This window comes from Typopeltis vanoorti, chromosome 12 (genome assembly GCF_054136105.1).
Source record: "Typopeltis vanoorti isolate ZY-2024b chromosome 12, IOZ_Tvanoo_1.0, whole genome shotgun sequence".
NCBI lineage: Eukaryota > Metazoa > Arthropoda > Arachnida > Uropygi > Thelyphonidae > Typopeltis > Typopeltis vanoorti.
In genome coordinates, this window is record NC_143560.1 from 108,406,723 (window position 1) to 108,427,330 (window position 20,608).

Genomic DNA, 20,608 nt, shown 5'->3' on the forward strand with positions numbered 1-20,608 from the left:
GCGTTTCCTCCCCTGTCTCTATTGGGGCAAGTTGAGCCCCTCATGGGGGGTTAAGTATTTATGGCTGTAGATCCATGTGTTCACGGGGGCCGGTTTGCCTGCTTGCGGGATGAAAAACCCCAGATAAACTGGGGGAAAAAAACCTGCTGTCCACTCCCAAGACCGGCTAACTTGGCTATGGCTGAGGAAGATCCTTAAGCTCCTCACGTCGGCGACGGGAATCGAGCCCAGGACACTCCTTCCCCAAGCATATGGTTGCGAAGCAAAAAGCCACTAGGCTAACTGCGCGGACTCAGGATATCTATAATAAAGCTTAAATAGATATCCTTGTTATATTCCCATGATTTCTCAACTATTTGTCTTAAAGTGAAGATCTACCCCGACCACCTCTATTTGATTTGAATCCAGCTTGTTCTCCAGATTTCCTTTTCACAATTTTTTTTTTTTTAGCCTCTTCTCAAGCATGCTTGCACAAATCTTACTGGCTATAATTTACTTTCTCCCCGTTCTCAAGGTTGTAAGTATGCTATTTTTCAAGTCTACATAGTCTAGATTCAGGAAGTGCTTCGGGCTGGAGCCAATTCCCTTGTCTATCTTGCTGACTTTCTCTTGCACTGATCTTTAAAAATTGTTTTTTCGACTGTGCCATTAAAGATCGTGTACAAGAATTGTATGCAGCGCCGCCATCTAGTATTTTTCTTGTGTGTGTGATTAATGTTCGGTGGCTTTCCAAAAAAGTTTTTTTTGAATGAAGTGTGATAAAACGAACAGGAAATGAAAAACAAATGAAAACTGCTTTATAGTATAATGTTACCTACGGATTAGTCCTGCTTATACAATTTTTTTTTTTACACGGAACTCAACAATTAATCATAAGTTGATTTATGATACATCAAAAATTAAGAACTATTTTAGGTATATTTTTGTAAATTTTAATAAAAAATTACAGTGATATAATCGGGTCCAGGATACAATTTCAGAATTTATTTGTTCGTTTCCAGGAAGATCTGAAGGGGCCTGAATGGAAGACGACGTACATTCATAATTATATGTATCATTCGTTGTTCGTTTAAACTCTTATCTCATATTTTTTGACATTTTTAGGCGCCTGTGTATATTGCACACTTCGCACACGCCACCAGCCGGGCCTGATTGTATGTTCTTCCTATAGATGCAAGAGAAACATACAGCTCAACATGGAAATATTTCTAGTTTAATTCTAATTCAAGCAACGTTTAAAACTTAAAATCAGTCAGTTGTGGCTATTCTATCTTCAGGACACACGGGTTCTATGTTTTATGAGACAGTGCATTGGCAAGGCAGAATCAGGCAAGCTATTAACAAACAAAACTGTTTATTTATTCTAAATCAAGGTAATTACAAAGATTAAATCTACACATATCAAAATCTCTCTCTCTCTCTGATTAATCCAGCTAAATAACAACGGAAACAAAGTAAAACGTGTCTGGCTCTCTGCTTGATTAGATTAGCATTTCTCGCTTAAGCCTCTTGATATAAAACAATATACATGCTCATGGGAGTGAATAGATGGCACCAATGGGAGAATTATATTAAAAATGACAATATCAGGAAAGAACTTGACACTGTTAGCACTGTATGTGAGCACACCTAATCTCATGAAATATGGTCATTTAAAAGAATAAGAAACAAAGGGTTATCAAAACAGGTGTTTGATGCAAGTAAAAAGATGCAGAGAAAGACCAAGTGTGGAATGATTCATTTAGAAATATATGATATGCCATTGCTAGAGTCCTGACAGAAAACAGACCAATCTGGAAGAAAATGTTTACAAGAAGTTAGTACACCTCTGAATCAAAGAAAATGTACTGAATGATTTGCAATGTGCCTTGTAGATTATATAACCATGTAAACACATAAAAATGTATATTTGAAAACATTGACAAAATTAGAATAATTTTTTTAATGCAGTTCAAAATATTAGAATATTCCAAATTTTTCTGAATGGTTTTGAGGAGAGCATAGAAACAGCATATATTTCAGTAGCTGCGAGACTGACTCGTGAATCTCCAAGGTTTGGTTTCCTGTTCTCAAACTCTCATTTTTTCTTGAATAATGTTTGTATTTTAGCCTACGGTTCACATCTGAGAGCTGCTCAACTTTTATTCGCTTTAAAGCTTACTTATATGGTCTTCTTTTCAATATGAAATTCAATTTTATCCTGCTCAAGAATAAATGGTGATCAATTTCAAATCCTCTGTACACTCTAGTGTCCTGCACCAGGGAGAAAACATCACTATCAACAATAACATAGTCAATGAGACTTTTCTTATTCCTTGCCTCTTCTCACCATGTGAATTTGTGCACATTTTTATGTTGGAACATGGTGTTATCAGTCCATGTTGTCCTGAGCAGAAATCCAACAAATATTTGCCATTATTATTAGCTTTGCTCTTTTCTCCAAATTTTCCCAAAATATTTTTGTATGTCTGACAATCGTTTTCTACTCTGCTATTTAGACCTCAAACAAGGACCAATTTTTCATTGTGTCAGTTGCTTTCTCTAAAGCCTCAAAAAATTCCTCCACTTTTACCTCAGTAGAACCTTCTGTGGGACCAGTTCCCTATTCTGATATTTGCCCACATCATTACTTGATATCGCTTGCCATTCAAGAAGACTAGCCTCGTAGTGTTGAATACCATAGCTGCTACTCCTTTTCCTTGATTGTCATTGCCTGAATATAACATTTTGTATTTATTTTGTATAACATTTTGTATTTATTGCTCAGAAAGATCTGTTTTCGTCTTTTTTTTGTTTCAGTCACCCCTATTATGTCAATCTGGTACTTATCCGATTCCTCATCTGCTCCATTTCTTTGCAATTCAGGCTTCTTATGTTGATAGTACAGATCTGGAACTCTGGTGATGTTGAATTGTGGTGTGTTTTAGGATCTGTTCCAGTAGCTTGTTTCCAAGCATAAGCAAATCCAAGCTTATGCTTGGAATCGCCGAACTTTATATAGTTTCTACTATATTCGGCATGAAACTCTGAGTTTCTTATTCGGCTAAGAAACAATATGGGATGTAATATCCCTTAACTTAAACAAGTCATATGTCGCCGAATTGAAGCCTTTGGCTCTTCATATATCTAATAATTTATTAGGACACCTCTCGGCAATACTCATAGAAGGATTGTAAGTTCTGTTCGCTACAAACTTGATATTAATTAGGTCTACCTACTCACTGATGAGACCTCAATAAAGGTTGAAACTGGTCTGGGTAGTGACCTTCTCTCATAATGTTGAACAGAAATACAGCTCCTAGGAGCTAAGTTCACATTATGGGTAAATATCAAGAATAGTGATCGGAGCTTGCTCCACCTTAGACATGAGTTGCCTCAGCTTGCACTACCTTTAGGGTCAGTTGCTGCAGTATCCAGGTATTTGCTTACACTTGGAATCACCGAACTTTATATAGTTTCTACTATATTGGGCATGAAACTCTTTGAGTTTCTTATTCGGCTAAGAAACGATATGGGATGTAATATCCCTTAACTTAAACAAGTCATATGTCGCCGAATTGAAGCCTTTGGTTCTTCATATATCTAATAATCTATTTCCAATCAGTAATGAGCTCACAGTGGTGGATCAAGAAATAACATTTCTAATGATTTCCACAGTCTATGAGCCCATCTGCAATACTAATATTGTGCATTACAACAATCTGTTCAAACATTTTTTCAATTATGACTAATGCCCATTTATATGATGCTGCATTCATTCATACCATGGTTTTAGTAACATGACACTTCTCTGAATCCAATGTGCAGATTTCATGGACTCTGTTTATTTATGATGTTGTACCTTGCTGCATCTCTGTGAACAGGCAATCTAAAATATGCCTCATCACTTAAATTTAATAACTATATTTTATTTTAGTTATTAATAATTGCAAAGAAAACTAAGAATACTGTTGCTTCCAGAAAAAAAACTCATAAACCTCTATTACATGGGATATGACTTAAATTATTAAATTTAAGTGACAAGGAATATTTTAGACCGGTATGCCTGTTATAGAGAAACATGCAAAGAAAAGACAAACTACCATTCAACATTTCTTTGTGAAAATTATTCCAAATTTTCATTTGTAATTTGTTCTAAATTTTTGTGTAAGCGATGTAAATAAAGCATTTACATCAGTTACGTACTTATGTGACTGCTTAAAGACAGCATTATTAAACAATTACATTGGGGAAAAAAATCACTTAATGACGCAGCTCACTATAATAGACAGTGGCCTGAAACCCAACGTGTTGTATGACTGGAGTATGTCTGTATTTACAAAAGACCATTTAATTTATGGTAAAATATTTCAGATATTGTACCACCAATACTGAGCTAGTTTTTATTATTACAGTGATTTTCACTTTTCCTTCAAAGAAGGATATTATATGTGTACAGAAATATTAACATAGTACAAAGATATCAGCATGGAATGTATTTTTCTCTACAGAAAAGTATCAGATATAGTAATATATATGTTCTTAAGGCTGTTAACAAAATAATACCAGACACAAAATAGCAATAGTTCTGAAATATATTTTATGTAAATGAAATACATATATCAACACTCAGAAAGCATTTCCAACAGTCACATATAAGATGATGCTGTAAATACTATAATGACAATGATTAATGTTGTTTATTTATCTTCACTTCTTCGAGGTGGTTTTAAGTGATTTCTTTTCACACAGTGAACAATCCATTCAATGCCTTCATGTACACCATCCCTATATGTACATAAAAATGGTTTATAATTTAAGTACTTCGAAAATTAAAAACTGCAAAAGAGCACAGCATGGTAGTTTTATATATACATGTTAGTAAATTATAACAGTGGTTCCCAACCTTTACAACTAAAAGGATGGCACGGGGAGGGGAAAGAGAAGATCACACAGGAGTGATCTTCTATTTCCAAACTGGGTTCTGTGGACTTTCATCAAGGATTCCACAAGAATTATATAAGGACAAAAATTGCAATAAAATATTTTATATTGCATTAAAGCACAAACAAATTTGGTAAAAATTTGAAAACCAGTTACACTTTCTAGAAAATACATAAAAAAGGGAAGGCTGCTTGATTCAAAGGAGGAGGGGAGGGGGAAAGAGAAGATCACACACATAGTAGTGATCTCCAAACTGGGTTCTGTGGACTTTCTTCAAGGATTCTACAAGAATTATATAAGGGCAAAAATTGCAATAAAATATTTTATATTGCATTAAAGCACACACAAATTTGGTAAAAATTTGAAGACCAGTTACACTTTCTAGAAAATACATAAAAAAGGGAAAGCTGCTGGATTCAAAGGATAGCAGAAGAGAGAATGAATGAATGAAGAAAATTTTGTTCTGTGTTGGAATGAACAAGTGCATGCATTGTAACAGAATTAGAGTAGAGTGGAAGAATTACTGATGCCAATTCTAATAAACCATGGAAATATCTATAGATAATGCAAGCAGTAGCTACATTATGTCTGTATGAAAGAGAGTGCAGTGAATTGGTAAGAGGGATTGTAAATCAACCTACTCTCTTCTTTAGGAGCTCCCTAAAGATCTCTTTAAAATCTTTTAAAGGATATTTAGAGAACGTTTAGGAGGATCGCCCCAAATGTGAAAATGATATTTAATGGATGGAAGGATTTCTGTTTTGTGTAGAAGAGTTGATAGTTGTTCAGGGGTAAAGTAAGAGCTGAAGTAAGAGAGAGAGAGGAAAATAAAAACTAATTTCTTGGACACTGAATAGACAATACTCAGTGCTTATGCCAAAAATGAATGGAAGTTAGAGAGTTATCCAAAAAGAGAAACTATCTTGCCCAGAAGTAAGGTAACTGTCCAAAGTAAGACTGGACAATAAGCATTCTTTTTTGGTTTTTGAAGTAACAAGCTCGTCTAATCTCAATGAAGAATATTTTGAAAATCAGAATTCAGAGTTGTTAAAGTTGAAGAGAGTAGGTAAAGGAATTGAGTCTTACAGTAATGCATTAGATGAAAGTTTAAATACTAAGATTCATCACATAACGTGTTGACCAAGAGACAGATCATCGTTGCAGATCTCAGATGAGAGACCATTAGTAGAACATCTATTGAGCAAGTTTTTGTGCCAAACCTAATGAAATGCTTGTGTATTACAAAAACAGGTGATCAAAGATAAAAAACCCACAGATATGAGAGTTCTGAGAAAAATTAGGACAGTGAACAAATGACATCAGTGGCAGAATCATATTAAAAGTCATTTTACTCTTAGCAGACCAAATAAAAGCATACTGAGCAGAACTAGTTGAATATGCGCAGAATGGGCACTAAATGTGTTATATTATTTAAAAGAGACAGGTAATATTTTATGTGTAGCACTTAGTAATTACAACAGATAAATGAAGAACACCTGCTCCTGCTGGAGAAATTATTTAAACCATGGAATTATTTCATTATCATCAATTTCTTTTCCCACCTGTAAGTGTACCCCACCGCAGGTACATACAGGTGGGAAAACTAGCTGAATAATTTTATATGGATTAAGAGTGATTAGCCTGAACATTAAACTAGCAGAATATAAGAAAGTTCTAATCAATTTGAACTTATGGATCTGTGAGTTGGGTTAGAAATAAAACAGATGATCAAAGACAAAAAAGATCACAGATATGACAGTTCTGAGAAAAATTAGGAGAGTGAACAAATGACATCAATGGCAGAATAGTATTAAAAATTATATTAGGACCTGATACTGTTAACATTCAAGAATGCATGAGCAGAGCAAATCTAAGGTGGTTTTGTCACTTAAATAGAATGGGAAAGGTTAGCAAAGCAGCATCTGATGTCAAAATGGCAAGGAAGATCAAGATCTAGGTGGATTGATGCAGTCAAAGTGCTCCAGAAATCCAATGTTGTCAGATTTTATTTCTTTCTTCCTAGAGCACTTCTGATTGAAAATGAGAGAGTTGTGTCCTATAAATCGACACTTCCATAGAAGTCTCGATGCTCAACCAATTTCAACTAGATTTGGAATGCAGATGTTTTTGCTCATGCTGCTCAAGGTCTCTAGAGAAATTCAGCCTAATCAGAATCAAAGGAATGGGGAAGATTGCGGGGGGGTCTTTTCTCTGTAGTTGCCACAACAGGTAACATTATTCAACTGTTATTGCAATTTGGAATCTATTTATTTTGTTTATTGTTTAGGTTCCCTGACAATTTGCTAGACCAAAATTTCCAGAAGGGAAGAAAGCGAAATGCTACAGATATAGTGTGTGCACCATCCAATCAATTTTAATAATTTATTCCTCAACTGATTTACCTACTTCATCTTAAAATATAATAAATGATATCTCAGTATTATTATTATTATTAACAAATATCAGAAGATGGAGTCAAAAGATTTATCGTGAGAGGTTCACTCTAATATACAAAAAAGATAATCAACTATTCCTTAAATCCATTCAAAATTGTTGCAATCACCACACTTTCAGGCAATTCATTCCATTCACCAACCACTTTCCATGCAAAGAACCTGCTCCTCACTCACTTGCTAACATCCTCCGTATACAGCTTCCAGGAATGGTCTTATATTCTTGTCTTACTCTACTCTACTCTATGAAAAATCTCCTCCACATTTATTTCATAACAACCACTCACCAACTTAAATGTTTCAATCATATCACCTCTCCTTTTTCTATACATAAAGGTATGTGAGTTGAATTCCCCTAATATATCCTTATATCTCACATTGCACAGACATGACATTGATTCAGGTGTATGGAATGAGAGATATGTAGCCTGATCCAGGCCTTGTGTTAAGGCTTAATGGATATCTGTTATTAAATATTAAATATATTTAATATTTAATAAGAATTTTAATAATTTAGGTTATTAAATATTAAAAATAATATTTACTTCTTCCAATATTTCATCTCGGTCACTGAGACATCATCAGCGAGTGCAATATGAGACTTGCAGCACACACACACAAAGGCAACAAATAACATATTTAAATTATATTTAATATTTAAGAATTTTTAATAATTAGGGTTATTAAATATTAAAAATAATATTTAATTCTTCCAATATTTCTCTCAGTTACTGAGGCATTGTCAGGGAGTACAATATGAGACTTGCAACACACACAAAGGCAACAAAAACTAAGTGAAACATGTGGACCAAAGACTATGCTGTCAACAAGTGCCCACAGAAGGCACCCTACCTAGTAAGAAAACTGGGATATCAGTTATTAGCATTTCTGATATTTCGGGAAGTTTAATGCAACTATATTTATTCAAATTAGGCTGATTTCTGAGAGCAACTGCGGATTCCAAAAATAATCTTCCTCTTCTAAATTTATTGTGATGGAGCATGGTGGTCTTTTTCCAATTGATTCTATGAGACATATCCAAAGCATGGTCTGCAAGGCCTGATTGAACATAATCATGACTGCAAATGTATTTTTTGTGTTCTTCCACATGGATGTTAGCTGATCTTCTTGTCTGTCCATAGTAGTCCAACTTGTAGGAACAGGGCACTTTATATATACTCCAGGCACTAGAAGAGGAGGGTAGGTTTCTGGTGAGGCTTGAAAGCTGTGAGAGATTGTATTTCTTTAGGATTCTGGATATTTTTTTCTGAAATGCCTCGGACATAAGGAATGATGATTTTAGCATTATTAAAATCTTTCTGAAGATAAAATCGAGGCTTGGGGGATGGGTTGATTATTTTTTTGTTGATACTGTGGAAATTGTAGCAATTAGATAAGAAGGTGAGGTGTATAAGATTAAGTTCAGCTGTAATAAAGGACTCACTGGAACAATGGTTATAGACTCTATTGATTAGTGTTTTAATGATTAGAGTCTATAACCATATTGTTGAGGGGGGGAAGGTGATAAGAAAGTTTGTGAATTTATCTGCCTGTGTAGGTGGCTTTCCTATATAACATGCCTACCCAATTACCATTGGGTAGGCATGTTACCAAGGTGTCTAAGAAAGGCTAACTTTATTAGTTTCATTACTTATTTAACGGTAGTAACAACACCAAACAATTTTATCAAAGATGTTTTATTAACTGCTTATATTTTGCTGAAATTCAAATCAGCATCATCAGAGCACAACACAGCTAGTATATGCAACAGCCAACACCCCACAAATCCACTTCACAGTAGAAAAATAATCAAATAACTGTTTACCAGTTCTTGACACATTAGTCATTTGCCTTTCAGATGGATCACTATCTTTTTCCATTCATAGAAAGCCAACACATATAGGAAGATACTTACATAAACCATCACATCATCATACAGTTCAACAGTATGGCATTTTAAAAACACTTGCACACAGAGCCATCTGTTCTAAAGATACAGCTCTATCCACAGAACTCAAATATCTGCGCCATACATTCTTCACCAACAGCTACAATCCCTACAAAATAGATAAAATACTCCATAGCCCTATTACCCCCTCCCCCCCTAATACACAGGAACAAAACATTACCATTTCTATTCCATGTCGGAGTTACATCAGAAACGATAGCAAAAGTACTGATGAAACATGGCCTTCACACCACATTCAAACCTCATGTTAAACTAGCAACTCTGATCCGCTCAACTAAGGATAAACTTCACCCTCTAGCACACCCTGGAGTGTATGAAGTTCCGTGTGACTGATATGGCTTACTATGGGCAAACAGGAAGATCAGTCAACATCTGCCAGGAAGAACATAAAAAATATATTCGCTACTATTACTAAGTCAGAACTAGCAGACCACGTGTTGGATACCTCTTCACACAGGATTAGATGGAAGAAAACGAATGTGCTATTTAGAAGCCGTTAGAGATCTGAAAGATTATTTTTCGAGTCAGCCATGGCTTTGAAGAATTCTCCTAACCTAAACAAATATCATCATCATCAAATTCCTGCCATGTACCCTCAAGGAGTGCACAGGATATGATAGTACTACATGAAAAAAATTACATCATTACTAACTTCCTATCTACAATTTTCCTCCAAATCAGTCTGTTACTTGTCAAGACTCCAACATTATCAGATCTTATATTTCTATCGTCTAAGGCACTTTGTACTGTATCAATCAACCTATATCAGGGTCATTTTGCTGCCAACCTGGCAGAGAAAACTTGTTTTGCTAATCTTTCTTCGCCCATTCTGTTTAAGTGACCATACCACCTGAGATTAGCTCTGCTAATGCATTCCTGGATGCTGACAATGTCAAGTTCTTTCCTAATATCCTTGTTTTTAATATGATATTGTCATTGATGCCATCTGTTCGTGCCTATGATCTTTCTCAGGACTCTCATATCTACAGTTCTCTAGTCATTGATCAAGTGTTTCATTTCTAACCCAGCTCTCAGATCCACAAGTTAAAACTGGTTTGAACACTGTGTTATATACTAATTTAGCGTTCCGACTAATTTCTCTCTTATTCCATATGAATTTATTCAATTGACTTCCTACCATACCAGCTTTGTTGACTCAGTTTGTCTATTTCCATATTTAATTCACCATCTTCACTAAAAATCGTGCCTAAGTAGCTGAAATGTTTTACTTGTTCCACAGGTTTCCCGTTCACAACACAGTTGACATTTTCAACAATTCTACTTATTTTCATTGTCTTAGTCTTTTTAATGCTGACCTTCATACCATATCTATCACAGCAGTTATTCAATTTAGTCAGAGAATCTTGCAGACTTGTAGCAGATTTATTTAGACGTATAACATCATCTGCATAAAGCAAAGAGCTGACATTAACATCTCCAATTTTGATATCATGTTTAATACCACTTTCCTTCATAATGTGATCCATATAGATAATGAATAACAGAGGGGATAATGTACATCCTTGTCTCAGACCAAAATTTAACATTAAACCATCTTCCTGTACTTCCTTCAATTCTAACTGCTGACTTACAACTCAAATAAAGACTAAGTATTGCTTGATATAATGCCCCATTGACACCATATAACTGTAGCATATTGAATAGCTTCTCTCTCTCTCTCTCTTGGCATCTTGTCATATGCCTTTTCCAAATCAACAAAACTTAAATAGAGATCTCTGTTATATTCCCATGCTTTCTCGACTATTTGTCGTAGAGTGAAGATCCGATCCTGACAGCCTCTATTTGGCCTGAATCCAGCTTGTTCTTCACCCAGCTTTTCTTCCACAATTCTTCTCAACCGTTTCTCGAGTATGCTTGCATAGATCTTGCCAGGAACACTCAGTAGGGAAATACCTCTGTAATTCTCACATTCAGTTTTATTTCCCTTTTTATATATGGGTACTATGAGAGCTCTACTCCAATCATTGGGAATTCGTCCCTCTGTCCAGGCTTTCTGAACTATGCAGTGCAGCCACTGTAAGACTTTTATACCACCATACTTCAGCATTTCTGGTCGAATATCATCTACTCCTGCTGCCTTTCCACATTTCAAGCCTCTGATGGCTTTTTCTACTTCAAGTATGGATATGTATTCCTGACTGCATGCCTGGTCAGTGTTTTTTACCACTGTGCTGTCATCACTGCTTGTTTCATTTTGCAGTTTTTCAAAGTAATTAATCCATACTTCAAGGATATCTTTTTCTCCTGTTTTCATGTAACCTTTATCATCTCTAACTCCTTTTACAGCTGTTTCCTCCATTTCTAAGCTTCATCAACAACCTCCAGAATATCTTACCAAAGTTCCCATGACTTTTGTTTAGCTAGTTTTACATAGTGTTTAGCTTTCTTACATTTGTCTCTGTATTCTCCAAGAGCACAAGCTGACTTATTTGCCAGGAAGTTTTGATATGCTATCTTCTTTTCATTCGCTGCCTCTTTAACTTCATGTGTCCACCATGAAGTTCTAATTTTTCTGTCCATGCAGACAACTTCACCACCTGCCTGTCTAGCCGAATCAATCAGGGCTTTCTTCAAGGCTTGCCACTGAATCTCCAAGGTTTGATTCCTGTTCTCAAACTCTTTCATTTTTTTTTTCAATAAACTTTGTGTATTTTAGTATACAGTTCACATCTGAGAGCCGCTCAACTTTTATTCGCTTTAAAACATTCTTACATGTTATTCTTTTCAATATGGAATTGAATTTTATCCTGCTCAAGACTAAATAGTGATCGCTTCCAATTTCAAATCCTCTGTACACTCTGGTGTCCTGCACCAGGGAGAAAACATCACTATCAACAATAACATAGTCAATGAGATTTTTCTTATTCCTTGCCTCTTCTCTCCATGTGAATTTGTGCACATTTTTATGTTGGAACATGGTGTTAGTAATAACCAGTCCATGTCCTGAGCAGAAATCCAACAAATATTTGCCATTATTATTAGCTTTGCTCTTTTCTCCAAATTTTCCCAAAATATTTTTGTATGTCTCACAATCATTTCCTACTCTTCTATTTAGATCCCCAACAAGGACCAACTTTTCCTTTTTCATTGTGTCAGTTGCTTTTTCTAAAGCCTCAAAAAATTCCTCCACTTCTACCTTAGAAGAACCTTCTGTGGGACCATAGGCACAAAGAAGTCTCATTGTCCAGTTCCCCATTCTCATATTTGCCCACATTACTCTACTTGAGACTGACTGCCATTCAAGAAGATTAGCCTTGAATATTGTGTTGAATACTATGGCTACTCCTTCTTTTCCTTGATTGTCATTGCCTGAATATAACATTTTGTATTTATTGCTCAGAAAGATCTCACCAGTTTTTGTCTTTTTTTGTTTCAGTCACCCCTATTATGTCGATCTGGTACTTATCTAATTCCTCAGCTAGCTCCATTTCTTTGTTTCTTATGGTTTCTTATGTTGATAGTATCGATCTTTAACTCTGGTGATGTTGAGTTTTGGTGTGTTTTAGATTTGTTCCAGTAGCTGACTTTTCGCTGTTCGCCCTGGTTCCCTGGCGAAAACAACGGGGCCTTGTTTAACCGGGCGACGCCTCAGCCGGCATGAAATTTTGTCATGTTGTACCATAACTTTTTATTTTGGTTTAACCATTAAGATACAATTTGGTCGGCTAAATCCAAAATTGCCAGCCCATCCTCGTTCATTTAGTATCAAAGTAGATACCTAACAGGGTGAAACATGAGAAGGATTGGACATTAGGTCAGAAGCCCTGGTCGATTCTCCGCATTCCTTTAAAGGCTATGTGGAGGTCTCCTCTCAGTTATACAGCTTTGACCCTTAACACATTCGCTGCCAACTACGAGTATACTCATATGTCGATTTACCGACCTCCTATGCCAAACACGAGTTAACTCTTAGTATAATTACCTTAATTTGGACCCTTGGATTCTGAATAAAGTGGAGAGCACGTCTGGGGGCTTGATAGAAGGGAAATAATTTCAACTATAATATAGTATATTAAGTATGTGCCTCAGAAGCCAACTACGAATATACCCGTATGTCGATTACCAACCTCCTATGCCAAGCGCGAGCTAATCCGTAGTATAACACGTAATTTGTAAATCAATTTAAAACTGATAAAAAATAATAAAATGAAATCAATAAAATAAAAACCAATTGATTCAAATTATGAATGATACACTTTAAAACAATTTTCCATGCAAAATGGTTTTTTTCTGGCAAACAGGACAATAATAACAAGTTTTGCGTCGTTGTTTGTTTCGTGTACATACTCAGCATGGCTTTGTCGGTGAATATTTTTTTCTGTAGGTGGTAAAAGTTCCAAATAATGAAGATCCCAAATCCTGCTGATAATCTGTGATGCTGTAAGCTTATCCATTCCAACAAAAACTGGGATAAATTGACCTCTAAATTTTAACGCAGTTATTGCGTTTCCAGTAATTATATTATAAAATTTATGCGCATTTTGAATGTATAAATCAAGAATGTGTACTGCCAATTTCTTTTGCCATCTAATTGTCTTTCGTAAGTCAGAATAGCAAGAAAGCATTTGATCAGAAAGATCGATGCCTGACATACCCAAATTATAGTCCCTAATGATATTTGGTTATAAGTGAATTTTACCATTCCAATTTTTTGCTTCAACCATTTAAAATTTGTGCATATTTGAAATGGAAAGAACTTCCCTCTTATCCTTCCATTTGCGATGATGAATTCATTAAATTCATCATCGCTCATATTAGTGTAAGTTGTTCTTACAATAACAGTCTGCCAAAAATTTGGGAGCCTGTTATTGTAAGAACAACTTCCACATAGCTATAATGATTATTTTTTTTTTTTTTTACAACATTAAGAGGGCACCAAAATAGGAATTTAGATCATTTGTTCATTACAACTGTATTGTTATTGTATTGTACTAGCTGTGTTGTGCTCTGATGATGCTGATTTGAAATTCAGCGAAATATAAGCAGTTAATAAAACATCTCTGATAAAATTGTTTGGTGTTGTTAATACCGTTAAAAATAAGTAATTAATAACAGTCAACACCTAAGCTTATCAGTTAGATTATTAGTTTCTTTTTCTATGGTAAACTTGATTCTAGGATGAAGACTATTGATGTGAGAGAGGAAAGAGTCTAATGTATCTGGGCCATGAGGCCAAATGGAGAACTCATCATCTATATATCTTAACCAGATGGAAGGTTTGAGAGGGACTGAGTCAAGAGCTTGTTTTTCAAAATATTCTATAAAAAATTGGCAAGGGGGTGAGAGGAGAAAACCCATAGAGGTACCCTCTCTCTTAATAAATTTTGTGCTTCCAAGAGAAATATCCAGAATAGATAGCAAAGGAAAACCTTTTTTCACTTATTTTTGATATTCCTAGCATTGGTAAATAAGCATAACAATTCATTTCCTGGTCTATAGCCAGTTTCTACCCACGTCATCCCTCATCTGTACTTCTAAACACCTGCTCCTGTATGCTCACCTTTACCCATTATCCCATATATTATCTCCCCAGACTGAATTACTCCCAATGCATCTCAGGCCATCCCATTCCTATCATGACCATTCCCATATATGCATTCATTAATATTTTATTAAAAAAAAAAAAAACATTATGTAAGTAAAGAAAGTGAAGCAAGTATTGAGTAAGTACCAAAGTTGGCTACAATTTAGAAGCAGCTACTTAGCTGATGCACTGTCCTCTGATATTCAAGCAATATTATAACAATGCCATTAGTTGGTAAAGCATCACTTTCCAAACTGCAGCCAGCGCTCAGTAGTTGCCTTTTTTTACATGTGAGATTGCATAAAACCTAAAACCTGTCTGACTTATTTAACAAACACTGTTCTGTACATCCTTCAAAACTTTAAGGAAGAAAGTTGGGTGAAAGTCAAGAGCCCATTATTACACCTTCAGTTTGTTTAAGAAATTGGCCATCCCAGCTAAAAGTACTCTGACTGAGTACCCATACATACAATAAGTATCCTAACTAAGTATCTATTGTCCTCAGAGCATGCAAGTGTCTGTGGAGGGGAAGATTTGGAAAAGAGTTGTAGTATGTATTGCGACTGTTGCATTCATAAACAAAGTGAAAATAATAGAATGATGGTCTTTAGCAAAGTACATGCTAAACAGACCTGCCTTCCTTAAATATTGCTGAGATAATGGTTTAATACTTATATGTGTCAAGATTAAACAGACTTTCTGTTTACCTTGAGTGCTCAGTATCCAAGATTAAAAAATAAATAAATAAATATTTAACAAATAAATTAAAAAAATAAATTAAAAAAAAATAAATTAACAAATAAATTAAAAAAAAAAACATTCATTTAACAAATAAAATGTACAGAACAAAAGCACCTCTTGTCCCTCATCTAACTCCGTAAAAAAGAACAAGCCCCACTCCTAACCATGCCAGCTAGTGCTGGCATAGAGAACTTCACTCTAAAATTATGCAACTGGATCAATTTTAACTGTTTTTGAAACTGCTGCAATTTTGTGATAACAATAAACAGCGTACGTGAAACAGACTGCAAGCTGAAATGAATGCTCATTTGGGAGAAAAATTGCAACACCCAATTTGCATGTTGCAGTTTCTTAAATAGTGTTTTATCCATTTAAGCAACCTGTACAATGATGAAAGTATGGTTGTAAGGAAGTTTAGGTTGAGTTTTAAGCAGTTCATTCTTTTTAAAAGACATCATTTTGGAATAAAAGTGTTTGTGCTTTGTGACTGTGAGATAGGTTGCATATTACAAAGGGAGGGAGCTGGAAAGTTCTGATAAACACCTAGAGCAAAAATGATATTAAAGCAACTGATACCTTCATAACTCTGCTACTAGTATGATGGGAATCTTCTGACTCCATGGAGATACATGTATAATAATAATAAATGCACACAACTGCTTCCAGTGAAAACTGGGGGAAAAAACTTCAGGCAGCAGGGAATTCACCAGATAACTAAAGGGTACACAAGAAAGTCACATAAAGGTGAAGAAGGCCATCATCAAGAATACATATATATGAACAAAACATAAGTTACATAACAATACACATAAGTAAGCTATAGTATAAATGCTTTGTTAACTGTTTACACAAGCTTGACCTCTGATGAGGGAAAGAAAGAGAGGAAGTGTTAAAGTAAATAAAAAAATTATTGATAATAAAAACGATAATAAAATAAAATACAAATGATAGAGTTAAAAAATATGTTTAAAGCAGAACCACGCAAATTGCACCTCTAGTCCTGTAAAAAATTATTAAAAGTGGAACTACCTCTTATCTTAGTGCTGGGATTCTGTCATCATGTTCTTCTGAATGCTGTGTGCGTTGCAGATGAGTATTCCAGACTCTTGAAAAATTGCTAATCCACCATTCTTGTTGAGATTAGGATGATGAATCAGCATCCGACAAGTTTCCTTGAATTTTCTATTAAACTAAGTTTTGGAGTAGCGTAGGGACTTGGAGCTTTTCCAGTTAATTCCGTGACAAATTTGGAGTGCATGGACAGACAGACCTGTTTTACCACAGTGAAGGAATTGAATGTGGTGTTTGTGTTTGTCTTTTCTTATTGGAATTGTATGTCCTATTTCCTCTATGTAGGGTAAGTTGCAGGTGCACTGGATTTTGTAAACCCAATGAGCAAGATAAGGAAAGGGATCTTTGGATGAGCTATGCATGCTTTTTAATTTTGTAGGAATTTTGAAGGTTGCCTTAATGTTGTATTTATGCAGTGTTCTATTTTTCTGATATTCCCCTAACGTATGGTATGGCTATGGGATTTTTATAGTTTTATTTTTACCTTTCCTAGCATATCATGGAGGAACTCGTGAACTTTTTTGTTGTTACTGTTGTCCCATTCTTTAGGTTTGGCTAATAATTTCGTATACATTCTTCAGTATACCTGCTCACTGAAGAAAATTAATAAGGCTCTATGTTGCAATAGATTTAACGGTATTGATATGAACACAGATGGATACGAAAATAACTATTTATTAACTTAAAAGCTTATTAACTTAACTTATTTTTTTATCCATCTGTGTTCATATCAATAACGTTAAATCTATTACAACATGTCTGACGAACACATAAGCCTATCCACGCGTGATAAGGCTCTAAGTTTGAGGGTGTTAAGCCTCAAACTTACAGCATTATTTGGCTCTATAAATATGGCTGTTATTTTGTGCATGCATGTGTAAGTTTATGGTAGATCATGAAGGAGAGACAGCCTAGGGAAAGATGCATGACAAGTATGTCATGCATCTTTCCCCAGTGAGCCAAACTTTGGGTTTTAGACTTGCTGAATTTGGAGCTCGTTGCTGGAAGTCTTCCATGTAAAAGTTGGCTATCATGGGAGGAGTGTTGAGCTCATGGCTGTACCTTGTTTTTGTAATTAAATATTATTTGGCCACACAAAATAACAGAGCAAAGTATGTGGACAAAGGGGATTGTGATATCATGTGAAAATTTGTTGTGTAGGAGAAGAATCATGATACTGATCAGGACATTCGCAAAAAAAAGGACAGTTATGTCAAAGATAACTAATAAATCATTTAATCTTTAGAGGTACCTGTGGCATAATTAAAAGTAATAACTTAACATGTATATAACCAACAGTAATAAACTTTAATGAATTAAAGGTACAAATATTTCGTACTGAAAGTAACAGTACATCATCAGTGTAGAACAAACAGTTAAAGAAATTGAATACAAAGTAAGAACAGTCGGTGGATTACCAATTAAAATTGTTGCTGCGTGCCAGAAAATTACTATTAATAAAATATTAAATAATTCTTAAAAACTATTTCATTGATGGTTGCATAAAATAAGAATCTCCCAAACTTTTGGGAGAGAGAGACAGTCATTTCGATTCAAATTCGGCCGATGTAAAAGGGCTTTGCAACTTTCTTTGAAAAGGCGTTCATATTTAAACTTGCATCTGTGGAGAAGCCAAGCTTTATCCCACTGGATATTTATACCTTTAATTCATTAAAGTTTAATTCATTATTACTGTTGGTTATATATGTGTTAAGTTATTAACAAAATCGTTAAGTGTAATGTTTTTAATTTTGTTTATGAAGTGTTTGTGCATTTTTTATGTATGAGAGGGAATGACTTACCAACTCCTTAAGTGTCATCACTTGGCTAAATGATAATTAGGAATGTTGATTCCTTCAGCTAAAGACAACAGAACTGTAGAGGTACAATTGATGTAGTTCCACTTTATATATATATATTTGTATTTTATTTTATTGTACTTTTTTATTATCAATAATTTTTAATTCTTGATAATTCTTTTAAATTCTTGCCCTCTTTCTTTCCCTCACCAGAGGTAAAGCCAGTGTAAACAATTAACAAAGCAGCTATACTATAGTTTACTTATGTATATTGTTATGTAGCTTGTGTTGTGTTCACACGCACACACACACACAAAGGTGATCAGAATTAAAGTATCCCTGTTTAAGGCCTTGTGGAGTGCCACCAGTGATCCAAATGCTGCAAAACTTTGCAGGAATACACTGTGCATCATGCAGAAGCGATATCTGAGGGGGGGGGGGTTCCAAAGGGACACTGTAAACATCAAATGCATGGAATTTGCATATGACCCAACTCGGCAAGTGCCGAGAGGGTTTAAAAAGATGGACACAGGATTTTTCTCTTCATTCTGGTTGTTAATACCATCCACAGTGTTGGCATTAACCTTGCCCCAATGTGCTTTGCTTATAAAGCTGTACCACCTCAACAACTGCAATACTGCACTCTGCAAATTTCGTCACCTGAACAAATGCCAAGGAGGTCCACTATCTCCATGTGCTCTGCAATGAATGATTAGTCATTTTGAAGAAACAGGATCATTGGGAGTTAGACCTGGAAGATGTCACAAACCAATCAGTTCACAATTATTATTATTATTATTATTATTACAGGTATCTCCATGGAGTCAGTAGACTCATCGCGGGAGACCCAAACTAGCAAAACAATATCTGTCATATCTCTTCTTGAATTCATTTACAGATGAAGAGCTCACAACTAAGTCAGGCAATGAATTCCACTCATTCACCACCCTCCAGGCAAAAAACCTTGTTCTGACACCTTTGTTAACCACACTCTTCTTTAATTTCCAGAGATGACCTTTTGTTCTTCCATCACTATCAACACAGCTGAAACATTTCCCCTGCATCAATCCTATAAAAACCTTTCAGTAATTTGAATGTTTCTATCATATCCCCTCTTCTTCGCCTATCAACCAATCTCTGCAATCCACAAGCTCTCAATCTATCAATGTAGGGAGCATTTTTTATATCACTCACCAACTTGGTCACTCTTCTCTGAACCCTCTCCACAGCCTCCTCATCTCCAAGGAATCCATGTGACCAGACCTGAGCACAGTAATCCAAATGTGGAAATATCAATGCTTTATAAAGGGGAATAATAACCTCTTTATCTCTGGATGTCAGTGTGTTCCTCAACAACCAAGTAATCCTATGTGCAATCCTGGACACCTTAGCAATGTGTCCTCTTAACTTCATCTCCCTATCTACCAATACCCCTAAGTCCCTAGCCTCATCAATCTCTTGGAGTACCTTTCCATCGATGTAGTACACAGCTGGTAATCTTTTAATCCCACAAGTGAATGAAGTTACTACTTCTGCTGTGGAGCAAGCCATGAGTAACAGTGTTGATTCCTGCAGTGCACATGTTGTATCAAGACATATGGATGTGCCTTACACAACTCTCTGGAAAATTCTATGGAAGATTCTGCAATTCTCTCCATTCAAGATAACCCTGACACAGGAGTTGTGCCCGCAGGACTTTGAAAGTCGAATGCCATTCACTTTAACATTCCTTACTTGAGTGGAGTTGGGCACTGCATGGCTGTGGATGATTTTGTGGGGAGATGAGGCTCATTTTCACCTGAACGGAGTTGCAAATACCCACAATTGCCAGGTATGGGCACTATGAAAAACCCACATGCAATCCAACAACTTCCTTGGCATTCACCTAAAATTACTGTCTGGTGCAGGTTTTAAAGCTTCATTTATCATTGGACCATTCTTCTTTCAGGACATTCACCAGTTGGTTTCATCCTGTGACCTGCTCAGTAAATGCTGAGAGGTACTGTGATATGATAAACCATTTTGTTGTACCACAGCCACAACAGTGCCTGTGAATAGATTCAGTCATTTTCGTGAAGGATGGGACTCCCTCCACACACTGGTCAAT

At 35.5% G+C, this 20,608-nt stretch overlaps 1 protein-coding gene across 3 annotated transcripts in view; it reads right to left on the minus strand.

Annotated features, from left to right (window-relative positions):
* Positions 1–4,556: 4,556 nt before the first annotated feature.
* Positions 4,557–20,608, minus strand: part of Arfrp1 (ADP-ribosylation factor related protein 1) — a 149,896-nt gene continuing 133,844 nt past the window's right edge. For all 3 annotated transcript variants that reach the window (XM_090401512.1, XM_090401513.1, XM_090401511.1), the window contains exon 8: positions 4,557–4,767. In XM_090401512.1, coding sequence (XP_090257638.1) covers positions 4,680–4,767 — 88 coding nt within the window. In that variant the 3' untranslated portion in view covers positions 4,557–4,679. The remainder of the gene's footprint in view (positions 4,768–20,608) is intronic.